Below are 21,034 nucleotides of genomic sequence, written 5' to 3' on the forward strand. Positions count from 1 at the left end.
GAGAAAAGCATAATACTTCTGTCAAAAAAAAAAAAATCACCAAAATGGTAACATTAATTTGCTTTCTTTTTTTTTATTTTTTAATTTTTGTTGTCGTCGTTTTCCAGTTCAGTCTGAGTTTTACCAAATATGTTGTGTCCAAACATCTGGACATTTTTAAGGCGCCAGGATGTTTGTGAGCACTGATATCTTGGATTGATCAGATGCATTGACTGATCTGATCAGTCACGGTTGATGTAGGTGATCAATTAAACAATCCCCAGCTCCCTGAACAAATTCAATATCTGGGTTTTGTTTTTCACAGCAGCAACAACTCCAAGCCCAGCACTTGTCACATGGACATGGTCTTCCTGTGCCGCTCACTCCGCACCCCTCGGGCTTGCAGCCTCCCGCCATCCCACCCATTGGCAGCAGTGCTGGTCTCCTGGCACTCTCCAGTGCACTGGGGGGGCAGTCCCACCTCCCAATTAAAGATGAGAAGAAGCACCATGATAATGATCACCAAAGAGGTAGGCACTGCCACAGAGGAGTGTTTGGCTTTGGTTTCCTTCTTTTTTTAAATTCTCCTGTTTAAAGCAAGCAAAGGTGGGGAGGGAGGAGCAATTTTTAGAAGAGTCCTAGCTAATTACTTCAGTGTTTATTATCTAGCAGTAGCCAGAAATTGTGTTCAAATGCTACAAATCCAGTTTTATAAATCTGGCTGTACCACATTAATAATTAACTGTACAGAAAAGTTAACATCTGTGCAATATATTATTTAACAGACATCAGGATTCTTTCTTTGGAGTATGATAAATGTATAATTTTATGTAAACTAACTAGTATTTTTCTCTTTCTTTCTTCCCCCACATGCCCATCCCCTGCCACTGTATGTCCCCTTCCTTACATATGGGGGCTGCTCTGCATGCAGACAGAGACTCCATCAAGGTAGGATTTCATTTCGTAGGTGTAAAGGGTAGCTTGACAGAGGTGTGTGAACACTACATTCTTCTGAAGTGTGGCACAGAGTGGTGGAAAGAGTCACAAACTGGAACTGGATTGTGATGCTTTTGTTGAGTGGCAGCACCCTGCATAGCCTGTGTGTCACATTTAGGCAATGGCTGGTAGTGGGGCAGCTAGGATTGCAGGCAACATGCTGACCAGGGATTTTACTGAAACAGCATTGAGGCCGTTCTTGGGTGAAAAGAAAGGACTGCCCAGGGTCTGTATCCAAACTTTTGAGACAGAAAGAATAAGCCAGTAGTCTAGAGTCATTTGGATGCTGTATATTGTAATTCTGATATTTCCTTATAATGCAGTTGAGGAAGGAGAGCTCTTTTGCTCACAGTGGGAGACACGGGGTGCTGCCTCCTGTCCTGTAGTTGGAGTGGAGTAAGCTGCCCTTCCCTCTACCCTGATGAACGTGGTACTGAAGCTTGCACTGAGGAATATGCCTTCCTTTTCCAAAAATTAATTCGCAGGTTCTGAGTGACTCTGCAGCATATCTGTATCCCGTGTAAGGTGATGTGCATAAGTAGATGTAATAACATCCCTTGCAGCTCGTATAATTTTGAGCATTCAGTAATACAAGTATGATTCAGTGAAATACATTCTTTTCCATACTGATGGCCATCAGAGTCTTCCAGGGACTCCTGGGGTTTTAATGCGGCAGATGGAGAGATGTCCTGTCCTCTTCCTTGATGGGTGTGCTCTCCTAGTTTGCGCAGTTTTCAGAAACACAAGATCAAGCCTTATTAGGTGCTGCTGAGTGTGAAAAGAAAGATACACTTCTCTTAGAAATGGCAAGACCTGTGCCAACCTTATGGAGCACTTAGAAACAGTTTTTCAAGTTTCTAGTGGTGCTTTTTTTAGGAAGATATAATATATTCTTAGGGTTGGGGAAGTGATGGAAGAGATGTTCACAGCATGAGTCTAGTGTGATTAGACAAGATCAGCAGGATCTTGTCAGGCAGATATTACTGGTGTTCCCTTTATGGTGTTGGGAGAAGCAGGTTCTGGGCACAGGTTTTGTCCCCAGTAGAAACCTGTCCATCCAGTGCTGAGACAAGAGCTGACACCTTGGTTCTTTGGCAACTACAGGTGGGGATGTGTCCCACAGCCTATCCCAGCACACCCGTTCTGCCACTGGCACTCCTGACATGTCCCAGCCAAGCGCAACTGAGCCAATAGTTGTCAGTTTTGCTGTTACACACATGGCTCTGCATAACAGCCAGGAGCTGACAGGAACTGTCAGTTTTCACTGTGAGCAGCAAAGGCACTGAAGCTGTCTATCTGCCGACTAAGACAACGGCGTGTTGGATTTCACTTCAGCCTCTTTGTCATGAGGGCTGGAAACTGCTAACGCTGCTTAATGCAATAAGGTGGGAGCACACAATAATGATGATTTCCGTAGAAAAAATCCAGTCTTCACTGTGAGCAGATAAGTTTAGTCCATTTTCCTTTTTCTTCACTCAAACTCACAAATGCAAGTGGAGGAGATACCGAACTGTGAGAGCACAAACCCATGTAGTTTCTTGAGTAAGTTTGCTTATCTATATAGTTGAAACCATGATGATTTCATTCAAGAAAGTGACTGAGGGGAATTGCTGATATATGCCATTCACTGTTTCTGAACAATATATGCTAGTCATGTTTCTGTAACATTTGTGAGGTGTTGGGGTGTTTATGCTGGCATGGATATTAGGGTGAGCATTTGTACTGAAAAGGCTGATTTTTTTCTGAGGTTGATTTGAAAGTGCTATTACTCATACAGCTTCCAGAAGGAATGAAGGGCATCTACTTTGTGCAGTTTACTTTGAAATGATAAGTAGATGTTTGTCTTGCACGGTGCTCAGCTTGTGAATTGGGTTGTGTGTCAGCATTATGGGGCTTACTGCCAGCTTTGCAAGGTGAAATAGTTTGCTAATTTCCTTAAATGTTTTCAGTGATGCCCAGAGTAGCAGTTAGTTGCTTGTTCAATCGATCCCTCCTCCCTTAAGTGGTTCCCGGTTAAGAGAGGCTTTTTATGATTGTCTGCCGTGTGACTTGAGACAGTTTTTGTCGGCCAGAACCAGCTGGAGTCTGTGTGCTTGTATGAAATAATTTATTCATGCAGGATAATGCTCCTTAACATTTAACAGGTGATGAACGTGACATAAATTTCCTTCTTCCTTTTAATTTTTCCCTTTCCTCTTCCAATGTGCAAACAGGCAGGCTCTGGTACTCTAAATAGTAAGTAATTTTTGGCCATCTGTCAAAAGGAAATTTCAATACAAATTTAAATTAATGATGCCTGAAATTTTTTATAGCTCCTCTAAAAGCCTCTAATGTGCAGAAAATTCTGAATCTGCTGGTAGTAATTAGTGTACCATGTAATGAGGATATGGGCAATGTTACACAGCCCCAGTGTAACGTTTTGATATGGTAGCAAAATTTTGGTTTATATAAGGTTGTGCCTGGGTTTAATTGTGAGAGACACTTTAAAGTGTTTTCTTGCTGATATAGATTGTTAAGCAGGGTGGATTTTAAAATAGCTCATGAAGTGTAAATTTACGCTTTAGTGTGCAATTCAGATAACAAAGGTAGAGTATCCATTTCTACAAAGAAAGGAATTCGGAATGACCCATTTCTTGCCACTACTTAGAGTGTTTTGGATTTGCTGAGCAGTTTTCTTACTGAAACTTGCTGTCTCTAGCTGTGCTGCTCCTGACTCTCCTCTTAGTTCAGGCCAGGGAAAAGGCAGTTTGCCTCACTGTACCAGACATGTTATGCCTGATCCTGCCCAGCACCTCCCCTGACTGAGTGCTTCACTGCTGAAACTGAGTAGTCACCTTCCGATAACATGAGATTGTCCAGGAGCTGTTCCTAAATAATAGATCAGCATTGACACAGCAAGCTCTGTGTAGAAGGGCAGCTTTGGGAGCTCTTTGATTTCTTCTCGGATCCAGTCCTCCAAATTCTTTGCAAAGTTTGAGGTATGGGAAAATTCTAAATGCAGTAAACTGGGTCATGGGAGTGCTCTTTGTGCAGTGGCAAGGCTGTGGAGCGGACAAAAGGAAGGGAAGGGTGGCATGTGCCAGGGCTGCGCTCAAAGTGCAGCCCTAGCTTAAGGGCTCTGAAGGAATATAATCTGTTTAGACAGAAAGACAAACAGCTCTGCAGTTAACCGCACAGCGTTTCATGGAGGACTTGGTGTGTCTCCTTTTCAAAGCCATTAAACTTCTTTTTTTAAAAAAGGAAAAAAAAAGGGGGAAAATATTATTATTTTAAGTGGATTCTTTCTTGCAAATTTCGCTTGCACAAATTTTTTTCCACCTCCTCTGAGAACTCTTGGTGCAGGAGGAATGTCCTTCTTTTCAGCCCCAGTATCATCTCTGGGACAAATGTGGCAAAAGTTTCTCTTGTGCTTAACAAATTTCCTCTTCTAATTGATTCCCTTTGGGGAAGCTGTGGAAACATCTTGTGTAAAAAAGCTCTACCTGACAGAAAGTGGTGGAGTGCTGGCACTCTCTTCCCATAACTTTCAGTGTAGCAAATGGAATGAAGGAGCTCCCAGATGCTGGTGCTGGGCTGTGTGCCTGCCAGAGGTAGCCTGGATGTCCCTGAGCAGATTGTTCAAGAACCTCAGAGTCTCCTGAAACATGTGGATTCACACACAGGATCCAACGTGTGTAAATTTTTATCACTTCTAATGTAGATCTCTTGTTCTTTATATGCCTGTTGTGCATTGCCTTTCTTTTGGGGTTGGTTGGTTTGTTTCTTTGGGTTGTTTTTTGGTTTTTGGGTTTTCTTCCTTTATCTGATTTTAAAATTATTTGGGGCAGAGACTATGCCTATAGTAAGACTTGCCAAGGTGATGAAACCTTTTTTCATTTTGATTTGTTTCAGTAGTAACAAGTGCCAATAATTGAAAATTGCAGTCTTGTGACAGAAATAAAAGAGCTAGTTTGAGATTCCTCTGGGGGGAAAAAAGAATTTTAGAAGAAAAGATATGAAATAATGCATCAAATGGAGCTTTGGGATGGATTTCTGGCCAACATGCTGGTGAATTGGGAGAAGTCTGTCAGGGCAAATTGAGGTGAATTTAGAAATAAAATTACTTTTGCCTTAATCTGTGTGAAAGCTAATAATTACACATGTGGGCGATACAGGGAAAGTGGATGGATGTGATTCGCACATTGCATTTACATTTGTGGTAGCAGGTGCTCCAGTGCTTCTCAAGCTTTTAGCCACTATTAAGTGTTTATACCTCTTTTCATTTAGTTGTGAGTAGGCTGCTTACTCCTGAATCTGTGAGTAACTTGATGCTTGGAGGAGCTGTGTGTGTATGCACTTCTGGAAAGTACAAGATACTTTAAAATAAAAATCCCCCAACATATAATGTAAGACTTCTGGATATTACCAAATGTAATTTATGTTGCTAACTTTGTTCTTCCGCTGATAGAGGAACACCACATTAGCTCCTGTTATGTATTCTGTGGAATTTGCCCTGATTATCAGATTTCTTTTAAATGGGACTTCCTCTAGAGGCATGAGTGTCCTGCCAAATGTCTCTGCATTGTGTCTATTAAACAAGCCAAAAAAATGTGGTTACCTGTTACAAACTGGAAGAAATTTGCAGAATTTATTTCCTGATCATTTTGTTCTTTGGCCAATTAATCACCATTCAGCTAAAAAGCACTTGACAGGCTTGTTAAAATCCAGACATTTCGGACTCATACCATGGATTCTGTTTGTAACTTTTGCCATTCAGGAATGAAGCATTGCGTGTATTTTGCTTTCTCTTATGATGGAGCGGTGGTTTTAAACAGAGCGGATTTGAACTACACTGCTCTGCAAGAGGTGTGTTTTTGATGTTCCTGGGTGGTTTGGGGGTAGCATTACCAAATAATAATGAGTAACTTCTGTTGGCTTCTGATACAGTAATTTTTTCAGTATTAATTGATATCTGCCTCTGGGCGTGTAAGCTGTGCTGAATGTAACAGGTGCCCTAATTCCAGAAAATGTGTTGTAATTTGTTTGTTTGTGGAACAGATGAATAAATATCTGTGGGGCATAGCTGGTCCTCAGGTGGTGAACGTGAGTGGATTAATGATGTGATTGGGTGAGACATGCTTGTTTGTTGCAGTCTCATCCAGTAACTGTCTGCTGAAGCAGAACAAATATTAATTAGCAAGGTCCTGTTTGTCTCAGTCTATCTTAAAGAGCTGATTTTTTGGCACTGCTTTTTTTTCTTAATAACCTTTTCATGGCTAAACTTGTAGTGTGTGATTCAAGCTCTTGTAGTATGTGATTTTTAAAAGGAACATGAAACTAAACCGCAGGGGTGTATCTCCCTGCTGTGTTTTTTTCTTCTTTTCTCCTCCCCACCCCAACTGAGTTTTAAATTTCTTTCATTCATGCAGTATCACATCTTTAGTCTTTTTCAGGAGGTCATCTGTGAAGTTTAATTTAGTGTAGAGTACTCATGTTCATATGAAAGTGACAGCATATATTCTGGCATCAAAGAATAAGCTGCTTCTGCTAGTTTTGATGGCTTCACCTCTTTTACCCAGTAGTTTTCTACCCACTTCTGTCTATTAATGGCACGCTGTCCTCTTTTCTTACATCTTTCTGCACATTACCACAGGGTGATTTTTACTCAGCGGTGTGCCCACATTTGGTCAAATTCCCAAAGTGCATCCCACTGTCAAACTTCTATATTGCCACTTGATTATTTAGGGTAACTCAAATATTCTCTCTACAGATGCTCTCTTCACCCAGAAGGCAAATACATACATGGGCTGTAATTTCTAACCTGAGCAGTCATGTCTAATTATTTCCATGGCAACAGACTGTGATGTTGATAACACAGGATTATGATTTCACATCATAGAGTAGGAAGAGGAAGTTTGCTGGAATGAGGAGGTGGGTGGAAAGGTCTCCAGTGCAAAGACTTTGACAATATAATAACTGGGAGAAGAGAAGTGAAGGCAGGAAATTAATTTGTTTATTCTGTCTCTTCAAGCATTGTAAGCATGCAATTAAAATAGTACTTTACATGCTGGAATTCATGTCTTACATTAGTTTACTCATGGTGGATGAATTGGAATGAGGAACACATTTGCAGGTCAAGTTACATAGATGTTTGTCAATGTAATCGGAGAAAATAAACAACATGTATCAATTTTTGTCAAAAGTGGGACACAGACTAGGTTTTTGGCTTAGAGATTTCTGTTGGTGCTGTGATTTTTTTTTTTATTTTATTTTTTTGGTTTTTTTTTTTTGAACATGTAACATTTTGATTTTGTCTTTAAAACCTTAGGTCCAAAGTAACTTGGAACATCCCTTAGTTTTACATGATTCAAGGGATTCCTTAGGCATGCAGATTACTAAAGGGACAGAAGGAGTGCACCTTCTGGATTCAGTGACATGTATGACATGCATTGGAAGTTTCTGTCATATGGGTGAAGTCGCTGAATGCTAATAGTATACTTGTATGGCTCTTCTTATCTGTTTTCTGGCACTGGGAAAGGAGCACATTCCTAATCCAAGATGATGAATTTAGGGAAATGGGTAGTCTGACTGATATGCAAGTTGTTATTCAAGATTGTTGAGTGCAACATGAACTACAAAGTTATAGCTGTGCTTTGAGGGAAAAAGCAATTAGACTGGTCAGCAGGAATTGGCCATTGAGGGAAGTTTGCAGGAAAATTGCACTGTTTCCTGCCTCTCTTTGGTACAGCTCTATTTGAGTTGAATAATTAATTAAATATCTAAAGCTCGATTAGCCTGTTCTGCATAGCGATTTGAAAAGTTCTGTCTTTTCTTAAGCGACATTTGGCCTTTTGAAGAACAAAAAATTGGAAATGCTAATGTTTTTCATCCAACTAAGGGAAGAAAATAAAAATGTCTCCATAGCAACAAAGCTTCTTTCTACATGGTTTCTTAAAATATGCCTGAACCAGAAGCAGATGCCTGATTTGAGAATCTCGCCTTCTTCAATGTAAACAAATAACTTATAGGCAGGTGTTGGAAATAATATGGAAATCCTATTAAAGAGCCCTGAGTTCCTGTCAGTCAGGAAGCCCCTGCCACAAAGGGGTTGGTTGTCTGAATAAAGGAGACAGAGTAAATTCTCGTTAGGCTTTAGCTTTTCCCAGGAAATGATTGTCTCTGCATGCTCTTTCTCCTGCAAGTCTGAATGCAAGCCGTTTCTTCTACTGATCCCTTCTGCCACCCTTGCTTTCTGTCTCTCTTCTCCTGCTGGATTAGCGCTTGATGTCAGTAGCGGCGGCTGCTGCTGCTTGCCATGTTGTATCATTTGTGATTTTAACCCCTGTTCCCTCCTGCCCCTCCCATCTGCAGCACTGGCTGATGAGGGGACAGCTAGGAGAGACACCTGACACTGTCCTGGAGTAAGGAGAGGAAGGGAAGTTCTCTGTGTGAATTTATACATTTTGGTAAAGGTTTTGGCATGGATGGTTTGCTGGTGTCATGTATTGGGGTTCCAAATAAAAGTGTGGTTTTTCATGTGTCATGTGTCTAGAAAGTTAGTGAAATGGTCTTGATTCTTTTTAATCTTCTTTTGAAGTTACTGAGAAAACGTGCTTGCCATCAGTTATCTGTTAGTCTAGTGTGACACTTCTGTTGCATCTGCACTTTCTGATGTCAGTTTTGTCCCCAGATATGGCTGTACTGAGGTCTGCCCTACATCAGCTTACCTGCCAGCTTACCTGCAGGCTGTGGGTGAAAACTTCAGTGCAGGGCAGGTGGGAGCAGTTGCTGAGGACATGCTTTCCAGGGTCTCTGGGCTGGAAACGGAGATGATGTGTTTGTCTCCTCACATCCTGTCTCTGTGGTCCTTGTCATGTCAGACATAGTGGTGCTCTTAATAACACTCAGAGGGTTAAATGTGGATAAACACAAAACAAGGCTTCTGAAAAGCCTGAAGATTATCATGCGGCATTTCTCGGACTATAGCTCCCAAGACGCACTTCTTAAAGCCAATAAAGCGCGTGCTGGTGGTCTCCTGTTGCCCTGGCAACAGACCACAGGGCACCCTGTGTGTGAAATGCATGAACATCTGCGAATTAATCTTTTTTAGTTTGTTCTTTCCTTGGCACCAGTGGAGCTGTGCTGGCTGGTAGCAACAGGGCTAGAGCTGGAGGGTACCCGAGGGATGCCCCAAGCTCCTGGCAGAGGAGCCAGAGCCAGGTCCTTCCCCAGCAGTGCTTCCAGCAATGAAGGGATTGAAGAAATTCAGCTTGATGTCACTTTTTTCTGGGATGCTGTTAATTTGTGTTTGGGTGCATTGGGGGAAGAAGTTTAAAATGTATTTTTCCTAAGCTGAGGTATTGTTTGGCTTGTCAGTCTTACATGAAAAAGTGATCCAAGAGAAAAATTGGAAGTAAAGTCTTGTGTCCACACGACATGTTTACTGGACTTGACCACTTGTATGCTTCACTGTCACAAGACTGTAGAATAAACAGAACTTGAGGGGTAGAAAGTCTCACAGAAATCGTAAAATGAAGACGTGTAGCAAAAGTCAGCAATGAGGCAGCTGACCCGGCAAGAGGCCCAGCCACAATCACGCTTAAGAGATGCAAATCCTGGAGATGGTATTTTCCATTGCCTCCTGAAGGAATTTCGGAGACCACTAGCGCAGGGGTTATTGATTTCCTGTCGGTTCCCTGTTAGGTGCCGGGTGTTCTCTTCCCTTCCGCCGCCCTCACCCCTGCTGCAGTGCACCATGGTACAGGTTTGACGGCTGGATCCAGAAGTTGTGCTGGCTGCTGGCTCTGACTAATGGCTGCCAGCTCAGGGCTTGCCCCAGCTTTCCACCAAGTCTCAGGGAGGACTGTAGGGGGAACACTGTGAATGTTGTATCATCAGCAATTGCTGGATGCAGTCAGTGTTCTAATGAAGTGTTGGAAGTGAAATGCCACTTAAATCTGCTAATTGCATTAAAAGGACAGCGGATTACTCTGTATCACTTCTTTTTGATCTGCAAACTTAACAAAGAGTACCAAGCAGCTTTTAAGTGAGGTATAGCAGCCAGTCCAGTGCTACTTGTTTGCATACGAATATTAGTAGACACAGCTGCACCTCTGTTTTTCTGCCACTCAAGAGGCAGTGAATACAGCTGTGGGAGTGTTCTTAATGCCTACTTATGAGTAAATGGGGCGGAGGGGTAGGAGAAGGAAAAGATTCAACATGGGTTGTTCCTTTTTTCCATTAACTGGGTGAGCTGTCTACCATAGATTCACCATACAGAGAAGCTGGCATATTTCAAGCCACTCTATTGTTTGAAAGAGGGTGTACAGTATTTTCTTCGCTATATTAATCTTGACAAAATAAACAATAGCAAATTAATCAAAATAGACAATAACACTAGTTTTGCTGGCAGAGTTGTGCTTTGTCAGAGTGGCATGTTCTGCAGATGTGCAGTGCAGGAATATGGAAAAAAGGCCAGGAGAGACGTCTCCCAATTACAGCAACCCCCAGAAGGGTTTTCCGCAGTTGTGTGTGGTTTATGTTTGGCACAGACCACACACAACATAAAACTCTTCAGCTATGGCAGAGTATTGCTGAGTCCTTTTCTCTTTTTATTATATTTACAAACTGGACTGACTATATAGAAATCACTAGTTACATTGAGTGGAAAAGCCAGTGCTGACCTAAATAACATAAAGCTTTGCCTTGTGATCTTCCAATACCAGGCATTAGGAAATTGTTGTATTTGGCTTGTAGTAATTGCACCTGTATGTTTATATTTCTCCTTTCTCCCTGCTATATTTGTTGAAGCCATATCTGTTGATGCTATGCTTCTGTCTTGCCTCTCTATTTCTTCTAAAAATATAATACTGCAATTTATTTTAGCCCTGGAAGAAATTAATGTTTTGCTTTTCTTCCCTGCTTTGAGAAAAGTTTTGTGCCATGATCTGCAACTGCTGATTTGTAATGAGCCTTGCTGTCCAGTACTGCAGTTTATGGGAAGAATTCAGTGTCTGAATAATGTAAAAATAATATTTTTTAAATCAATTACAGTAAACCTTGTGAGGTTAGAGAAACCTTTTTCTGCCATTCCCTTGCAGTACAGTATTTTTGTGAGTGCCATGTCAGTATGTAAAAATGACATAAGAGTAGCAAAGGGACCCCACCTTAAGCATAAAGGCATCTGTCCATGATCAGTTTGTTGCCCTTAGAAAAAAGTAGTGTGTGCTCACCATCTAGGGTAGCCTAAAAGCTTTTTGTCACACTGCAGGAGTTGGAAAGCAGTAATGTTATTTTCAGACCTGTAGGGCTCTGGTGTGCTTTATGAAGGTTTTCTGGTTAGCAGCGTTACCTTCACCTGTGGTGAAGGCTGGGGGTGCCATTTTTTCAATGCTTCTTCCTATTCTGCTGGATGAGGAACAGGATACACCATCAAAAATTGCCATACTTTCTAGGGTATTCAGTATCAGACCGTTTCTAGTGTATCCAGCATCAGAGGTTTTTTGCATTTAATCTGCGCAAGGCACAACTCTTTTGATACCAGCTGTTTTCTGTTGTACGGTAGCTCTCTCTACAGTACCCCCTCTGTTGTGTCTTTGCTCTCTGTGATCCCTAAGCAATTTTACAAATTCTGCTAATGACTGTAACAATCCTGTTAATACTAATAAGCAAACTTAGTATTGCAAATAGTAATAACCTGATTTTTAATACTAAATCTAACCTAAGTTTCTCACCAAGTAGTGTAGTGGGTACTAACAGCTGTGGTGATCACAGCGTGATGGAGCTGCTGCTATTTGGTAGACAAATGTTTCATGGTTGTTTTGGACAGAAAGAGGAAGAAAACTATTTGATGGAAGAAGTCTCTCATGTTGACAACACACAACACCAGATTGCTACAGTGCAATCACTGCAGAGCCGCATGTTTTGCAAACAAAATATGTTGCAGATTTTAATTATAAAAACAAAAATATGTTCTTTAATTTGACATACAGAGCAAATTTCTCTTACTCTTTTTCTAAGTCTTAAAACTGCCAGGAATCCTCTCTGGAATACTAGTTACGCAGTGTGTGCAACTGTTACTGTAGATGTCAAAAATAAAACATTCATAAGTATATTTGATACTGTATTCTGGCTCAAGATACATATCCAAGATACGTCCAACACTGCACTGTGATGTGTATGTAAACTGGTCTTAGAAAAACATTTGTTCATATTCAGGGTTGTTCTTGCCAGTAATGAGATTAAATCAAAACAAGCACCATTTGTTACCTAATTTGCCCATTTTCTTAAAGTTTGCTAAAAGTTTAAAAATAATATGTTCAAGTAATTGAGCAATTGTGACAAAAGCCAGCAAAGTCAGGGAAGCAGACATCTGAAGGTGGCTGTTTCCCATACTTAAATGGCAATTAAAGTAAAACATGTAATGCATAGCACTGGGTTCAATGCAGTAAGACTACTTTGTCCTTCTCGTTGAAACTGTAAGCATGAACCTATGTTCAGGTGTGTGAAACCTCTGGAAAAAGGCTAGTGAGCATTTGGCTTGTGTCAAATGAATATGAGGGGCAGTGGAGGAAGAGAGATATGTGGGAATAAATGCATGTTTCCTCTCTGCATCTACCTGACTAGCTACTGTGTGTATTTTTACCTACACTTTGCATACTCTCTGGAGAGAACTCTTCTACAATTCACGTGAAAAAAAGGAAGAAAAATTGTACACAACCTTATGCTGTATAGAGCATCAAGCTCTATAGCTTGATGCTATATAGAGCATCAAGCAGGTAGTAAATTGATGTATGCCTAACACTTGTATGTTAAAAGCTGTGTGTTCTTTATACCAAAAGCAAGGTGTAAGAAGGCGTTAATCCTCTAAACATTAATGCTTTTCAAGATCACAGGTTACCATTGCCCTCTCTTACGTCACAGTGTGCCTTATGTTCCCTTTTCTCCTGTAGGACATCTGGTGGTTCCATGGAAATATTTGAAGAGCCATCATTTAGCAGTTTGAAGGGAAAGCCTTGAATAATTCACACAACAAATGATTAGGCAAGCACTTGTCTATCTAACTGAATTATTCTGCATGTTTGCTGAAGCAGTTAAGCAGCAGAACAGCATTTTCTTCTCTGGAGGCTTTACAGTGGTAGTATTGACCCACCTAGCTATTGGGTTTCAGCCTTTTGTTGACACTGTTGTAAATGAAAGCAGTCTGGACAGGCACTGAGCAGCTGGGCTGGATAATTGTGAAGGATTCATGCTTGTTGCTGTTACCCTCAGTGTTTGTAGTGGGTTGTTTGCTTTGACTTTTGTTGAACTGTTGACAAAAGCATTAGATACAAATGGGAACAAATAAAGTGGTGAGATGCCAGGAGGGCTTGGCAGAAATGGTGGCGTTCATTCCAACTTCAATGGCGAATGTTGGCACTTGTCTAGATGGGTAACGGAAGGTGTATTCAGCATTTATATGCTTTTCCCTCTCTTTTCCCTTTCTTTCCTTACTGATAAATAGTTTTTGGCAATCAGGTGAATAAAAACAGAGCAGAGGCAATTTCACCATTGCCTTAACTCATTGGCACTATGTTTTTGAAGTTCTCTCTGACTGTGAATGTCTTGCTGGGAAAATCCAGTTCCTGAAATGAAAGGATTACGTATATAAAGGGATGGGGAGAAAAAAAAAAATCAGAGAGAAAAGGACGGGGGTTTAGAAGGGCTAGAGATGAGGAAAGAGAGGCTTAAATAGAACGGTGTACACTAAGTAGTATAGCCAGTAAAATTGAAGTCATTTACTGGAACGCTTTTAATTTGGTTTAAACAAAATAGTCTTTTGTGTATTCAAATGGGGAGTAGCTCAGATGTTGTGAAGCCAGAAAATTAATGGTATTTTTAGTGAAATAACAAACGCATGTCAACAACATAGCTGTGGATGATAATGTTGGCATTTTATTCATGAGGAATTATCAATGCAGGTTACTGGACAACATAGTGTGACTGGAATGATTGAGCACAGGGGGGAAGCGGCTGTCCTTCTGTAAGATGATTTCATTTTACATTTAGTCCTTCAGGAAGAGAAGGAGACAGAAAGAAAGCATTTTAAAAAAAAACATGTCTGAGATATCTGTCCTTGTGGTCTCTGGGTCCCAGAGACTAACCTTTTTAGCTCTGTCTGACTCACAGTTTTCTGTCTGTCCTTCTTTTCAAGTCTGTCTTGAGGGATGGCAGAGTATAGATGCAGAAGAATAGCATCACGCTAGGATATCTTTGCTGAAAAGGTAGTTTTGGCCCTGGAGGAGCTGCTTTACTCTAGCCATCTCTGGCACTTGAGTTTTGTGCCTGAGTATTGTTTGCTTGGGACCCATAACGCATCTAATGTTGTGAAATACGGTTATGCTGGCTAGTTGTGGAGGAAGTTAGTGTACATCCTGGAAAGTCTTGCCATTTGGCAGGAGAGATGCTTTATATTTGTTATTTTGACTGTAGTTTTCTTGTAGTGATCAACTTCAGGGTGTTGTGCAGATCAGCTGGAAAGTGGCAAGTCACATTCACAGGGGTGAAGACACCACGGCAGTGGAAGAAAAAGGTGCTGTTCAGTAGTGCTGTGTAAAGGCATACAAAGGTAATCCTTGCCTCTGCTGTAACATGTGCACCTGCTGGTATCTGAGGTAGCCACAGGGTTTTGGGGTACCAGTGTTGTGATATGCAGGTATTTTTTGTCTCCTGCCTTCATGGATCTTCAAGTTGTCCTAAAATCAAATGCCATAGTCGCCAGGTAATTGTGGTATTCATGGACCCACTTTGAGTAATCATTTGTGTTTTCATAATTCCCCTTTGTTATGATTGCTATATTTTTCCTGCTCTCATCATGATAAGAAAAGAAGGAAAGCATGAAAAGAGATAAGGAACAGATTGCCTTTTACTGCTGTCGCTGCTAAAATTTCTTGTAACATGTAGGATGTTTGTTGTGTTAAACCATGTTGACATCAGCAAGAAGTGTTTTGCCCAGATATTAAATACTGTGAGATCAGGCCTGAATTTGTTGTTAATGCTACAAATATCAAAACAAAGGGTAGAAATACCAAGCTATTTCTAGTAAACCTACGAGGAGTGGTGTTACTATACATATCAGTTTGTGCACGATGATTCCCCAGTTCTTTTCTCTTTGGGAAATATGCATAACAGTTCTAAAGGAAGCTAAAGGTATTATGATAGCAAATTGATTGAAGGTAAAATGAGGACTTTTTGAAATGCAGGGACTTAAAGCCCAGTCAAAACAAATATATTCCATAATCATGTTTGAACAGCATTTGGGTAACACAGTTTTGGATTACCTAAATTGTGTGAGAATTCACAAAAACTAACTTGTGAACATTCTGTGGCATTGCCTTACTTTTTAGACAGGCTAGTATAGTTTTGTGTTTTCATGTGAAATGTACTTTTCCCTGTACTTAGAGTTAGCTCATTAGGGTAATCTGCTTTGCCTGCTGATCTGTAAGGGCCCCAGGTTTTGCTTTACCTGGAGTTTCACAGACCTTAGACCAGGAAGCAGGAAAGTGCTTCTGGAATGAATTTGCATTGAAGTAATAGAAGTTTAGAGTGAAGCAAGGAGGGAAAGAACTGGTATAGTACATAGGTGGAGATTGATTTGGACTCAGTGAAATCACAAAGTGATTATGCATTGTGGGGCAGCATTTTTTTGCACTGTCTGATGTGAGATAATACACAACTGGAGTTCTAAGCTGGCCAGTAGGAATAAGAGTGGATATGGGAAAGAACATTCAGTAATAGGAAACACTAAAATAAGACAGAAGTAACAGTATAGCAGAGAGATGAAGCTGTAAATCAGTGGTGCACATCCTTCAGCCACAGAAGGTCTTTACTGGCAGCTTGCCATTAACCAGTGGGCTGCACTCTTTTGAGTATAATTTATGTTGGATTTTAATCAGAAAAGCACAGACAGGTTTTGTTTCTCATACTTACGTAGTGCTTTTAAGTGCAAACACTGCATAGCAAAAAGCCATAAAAGACACTGTACCTGGTGGGTTATAGTAAACAAAGTGATGATGGAAAGACTGGCTCTGTATTTCTGCAGAAATCAGGGAGGTTCATGCGACTTCTGGCTGTCTTTAAGAAGGTCTTACGCATTCTGAAGCAGTGGCTTTAGGTTCTCACAGTTTGCCTGATGAGTTTTACATACAATGCAGAAATACTTCATTTTTTACCTTTCTCATGTCTGTGTCATACAGATTTATGCAAACTAATAATTGGCTAAAGTCTACGTTTGTATAGTTTCTGAAGTTTAGTACAGGTACTCTATTACAGCAATTGGATTGCTCTAATCTTTTAGTTGTGTTGTGATACAAGGAATACTGATTATTCCTTCCTCATTTTTAAATTTTCATCTAGCATATAGTAATAGATTCATACCAGAATACCTCCAAATCTTCAATCCATGAATCCTCACAGCAACCCTGTAAGGGAAAGAAACACTCTCTAGACTTCTGAAATTATCTGGCTTTTTGATGCATGAAGAGGCTTAATTGACTTCATGTGATCAGACAAAAGAGCAGACTACTAGACCTATGTTTCCAAAATACAAACAGTTTTCCAACCTCCCCACTTTCAGTTTTTAGCTCAAGCATCAATTTTACTTTGCGATCTGTTTGTACTTAATTCTTCCTTTTGAAACCTCGCAGTGGTTTTGAGTCCCATTCTTGGCAAGTACGTGCATGCTTCTAATTTGACCACGCAGTCCTTTTGAGCTACTTTCAGTTTCATTTGACTAATCTGTGCATGTTTTTGCAGAAGACAAGCTTTTGGTTGAATTTTCATCCTTCCTTCAGGCTTGATTAGATTGCTCATGTGTTTCTGTGGCTCCTTTCACACCAGGTTGTTGGACACAGGACTGAAAGGGACAGTGGGCATGTTTTCAGATGATACTAAACTGGGAGGAGCTGTTGACTCCTTCGAGGGGAGGGAGGGGCCCTGCAGAGAGGCCTCAACAGACCAGAGGTCTGGGCAAGCACCAACTACACGAAGGTCAACAGGGGAAAGTGCTGGATTCTGCATCTGGGATGGGGCAGCCCTGGATGTATGGACAGACTGGGAATGAGATGCTGTAAGCAGTGCCATGGAAAGGGACCTGGGAGTCCTGGCAAGTTGAACATGGGTCAGCAGTGCCCTGGCAGCCAGGAGGGCCAACCCTGTCCTGGGGGGCACCAGGCACAGCATCGCCAGCCAGGCAAGGGAGGGGATTGTCCTGCTCTGCTCTGAGCTGGGGCAGCCTCACCTCGAGTGCTGGGGGATGGTTTGGGAAACACAGTATGAGAAAGACATTAAACTGTTAGAGAGCATTAAAAGGAGGCCAGTGAGGATGGTGAAGAGCCTTGAGGGGAAGGTGTATGAGGAGTGGCTGAGGTCACTTGGTCTGTTCAGCTGGGGAAGAGGAGACTCGTTTCAGTTACAACTTCCTCATGAGAGGAAGAGGAGGGGCAGGCACTGATCTGTTCTCTGTGGTGACAGTGGCAGCACCTGAGGGAATGGCCTCAGGCCTCACAACAATCGAAGTTGTCAGAGGAAGTTTATGTTGGCTGTTAGAAAGATTCTTCTCACAGTGGGTGATTGGGCACTGGAACAGTTCCCCAGGGAAATGGTCACAACACCAAGTCTGACAGAGTTCAAGAAGCATTTAGACAGTGCTCTCAGGCACAGAGTGTGACCCCTTGGGGATGAAGATGTGCAGGGCCAGGAGCTGGACCCAGTGATCCTTGTGGGTGCCTTCCAACTCACCATATTCTGTGATTCTGTGATATGTAGCCAGATCAGCAAAAGCCACAGCGCTGTTTGGAAGGTCCTGGCAAGGGGAGTTTGTATTTGGTGGTGTTGCTCACCCTGGGCTAACCAGCTGTCACACAGCATATACACACTGTGCAACAAAGCACAGTGCCGAAGCCCCAGGGTTAATGTTAGCCCCTCTTAGGACCATGCCACCCACCAGTAGCAATGACTCTAGACATCCACGCACTGTGCCTGAACTCTTCCTCATTGTGTTACTTCCAGACCAGGGCCACACAGGCAGGGCTCTGCCACTTTCTGTGCATGGAGCAAGATTGTTCAGCTGCAGAGTTTGGGCATAGTGCTCCACTGACTGTTAGCAAGGTACACAGCAAGGGCTGCTGCACAGCTGGAAGACTCTTCCAGACTTCCTGCAAGGCTGCTGTGGGGGAGCAGCCCTGGAGGTGGATGTAGGAATGTGATTTTTGTCAGTAGTGAAAGTGCCCAGTGGGGCAAGCATGTAGGCAGGAAGAAGGATTTCCATCTGTGGGCTGGAGCTTTGGATACAGTTGTGCCTTCTGTGAAAGAGTTTGTTACACTTCCTTATTGTAAGGGCTCCTTATGGTGCCCTTACAATAAGAGAGCCCTTATGGCTCTAGGTGTCTTTAAATGAAAATTTGCATTTACTGTCAGGACTAAAGGCTATGCAGAGTGAGCATTCTGATGGTATTATCTGTCACAACAAATAATGAAAGCTTGTCTTGCTGTTGAACCCTGTAATACAAAAGGGGCAAGGAAAGGCAGTGAAATAAAGGGGGACAGACTAGACAGGTTCAGAATCTTTTCCTATGTCAGCAGGAAACAGCAGTGAAGACCCACTTTAAAATTCAAGGTTTTCTATCTTAAGACAGGACTTAGCTCGTTACTGAGAATAAGCAAGGTAACAATGCAAGCAAACTCAAGCAGCCCAGATGCTGGTCAGTGAACAGTGGTGTGACTTCCAGCTCAGTGTCTTGAGTTCTGGCTAAACTCATGCTGACAGTGCTCTGTGTACTCAACATAAAGCCCCACTCACTCTTCAAATTTGAAGATGATGTGTGCAGAGATCATCGTTGTATTCAAGCCTTGCATTAGGAAACACTTAGCTAGCTATTCTGACTAGCACCTTGAAAAGGAACAATCTTGGCAAGCTGTTATGGAGAAGGAATGCTCTGACAAACTGTTGTTATTTGAGATTTAATAACTTCCCAACAGAGAAGCCCATTTTATAAGTCATTCTGTGCATTCATCCCAGCTCCCTTTTAGCCTTCTCACCTGGATCAGTGTTTACAACTAAATTCATTCTTGACTGTGCATTAGATCAAGCTGGCTATTTAGGTGTCCTTTAAAGTGTGGGTGTTGGTTTTTGCTGTACTCCAAAGCAAGTAAAAAAATGCTTGTCTGCACTGTTTCACCCAGTCAATGGATGCCTAGAGGAAATTATATGTATTGAAGGAGCCTGTGGAGGCTTTCCCTTAACCCTGTAATTCCAGCTTTTATAGTGCTTCTTGGGCCTTTAATCTCCACACTCTTAATTGGTTCACAGGGAGATTATTTACAGTCAACAAGAAAAGTACCTTGAACTTGTCATTTTAATAAACTTGTTACTTGCCAGCTTCTGTAGAGGCATCCCACATGGGAATAAACATCTTTCATTTTGTTTTATAAATAAATTTTTAAATGGTTTCCTGGAACCTTGATGGAATATCAGGTCTTTGCAGCTCTAAATCCACATTGTAGGTATTGTTTGGAAACGTGTGGCATTCTTTAACATGTACTTAATGCTAGATTAGAGAACATAAGACTTTTTTTTAGTCCCCTGTTTCCACCAGCTCATTTCTAAACTATTTAAAATACAGCTCCTGAGCATGTAGGGTATTTAAAAACCCTTTCACATGAGGTTTTTAAAACAGATCAATTTCAGCATTAGAGTGCTAGTAATTCAACAAAGGAAAATTCAATTCAGGATTGTGTAGCTGTAATAATAATGTATTATATCTGTCTTGAAAATGATTGTAACAGTAGAGTTGAACTTAGTGAATTACATAATTCAGGAGCATATGCCAGAATGCTGTTTTTGGGATATTACTGTAGTCTTTCCTTAAAAGCAAGTGGAAAGATGAATCGTATTATGAAATACTTAAATGAGAGACAAGAGTCTTCAGAAATTACCTAAAATAACTAATTTGAATAGAATAGAAGGTCATGTGCGTGCATGCCAAGTTAATCACATTTAACTACTTGGCAGAGTGCAGGGGGAGTACAAGAAGGAGATTTTTTCTTTTTCTTTTCTCTAACCTGAATTAAAAATGTATTGGCTAATCATTGCTAACATCAAAACATTTCCAGCTAGCCTGAAGTCAGTATTTGATTGTTCTTTTAACATTTAAAACATTAACAGTGTGACCTATTTGATATAAATAATGGAAGGCCCAAAGAAGTAAAAGCTACTGCTGCTTCTCTTGGCAAAGCTCTGCGATGTTCAGGAGTTGTAATGCATCTAAAAATCTGGCAGAAAGGAGCATGTGTTTTATTTTTTCAGTCTTCAAAAGTAGGTGTTATACTTATGATGTGCTGTTATATACTAATGTAACTGCTTTAAGGCTGACTGCAGACTGTGTTCCCACCACTTGTCCATCCATTCCACTTAGCAGAGTCCTGTTTGAAGAAGGAAACTGGGGACCATTATTTTTGCTGCAGGCTGAGGTCCAGATTCGGAGTAGTGCACAGTAGGCATCTAAAGTTCAGCACATATGTACATTCCACTGGTTTCTTTTTCTGCTTTGTGACTTCCGTAAGATCAAAATGGGTGTCTCAAATCTGGCATTTGCTCAAGTGCTTTCCTGAATAGGAAATGGGATAATTTCCTGAACAAGGGTCTTGGGAGCACAAGTGAGGGTAGATGAAGTGAGGCAGATACAACGGGCTAGGCTATTATTTGGGCAGAGAGGAGAATAGTAGTGCTCAAAGATTTTTTATGGAAGATATTTTTAATAGATGGTTAAGAGAATGTTTTGTTTCAGAATCAGCATGTCCTGGAATCTGCAAACATTTAATAGCACCCAGTTAATGTTTTATTCACCTACCCAGTTAAGAGTTTGGTTGGATAATGAAATTCTGTTTTCAGTGGACACTTGTCAGTGTCTGTGGCTTCCTAAACTATGTAGGGTACTAAAAAAATTAGAAAACAAATCAAGTCTTCAGAAGCCACACAAAATCTAATGGAGAAGAGAGAACTAAGTTGCTAGTCTCTTGCTTAATACTGGAGAAAAACATGTGA

General features: G+C 41.2%; 1 protein-coding gene across 1 annotated transcript in view; it reads left to right on the forward strand.

Annotated features, from left to right (window-relative positions):
- TLE4 (TLE family member 4, transcriptional corepressor) overlaps positions 1–21,034 on the forward strand; it is a 95,869-nt gene that overhangs the window by 54,519 nt on the left and 20,316 nt on the right. The window contains 2 exon segments of the mRNA XM_041396282.1: positions 305–509; positions 911–927. Of these exon segments, the coding sequence (XP_041252216.1) occupies positions 305–509; positions 911–927 (222 nt within the window).

This window comes from Onychostruthus taczanowskii, unplaced genomic scaffold (genome assembly GCF_017590055.1).
Source record: "Onychostruthus taczanowskii isolate IOZ18803 unplaced genomic scaffold, ASM1759005v1 scaffold129, whole genome shotgun sequence".
NCBI classification, from domain to species: Eukaryota; Metazoa; Chordata; class Aves; order Passeriformes; family Passeridae; genus Onychostruthus; species Onychostruthus taczanowskii.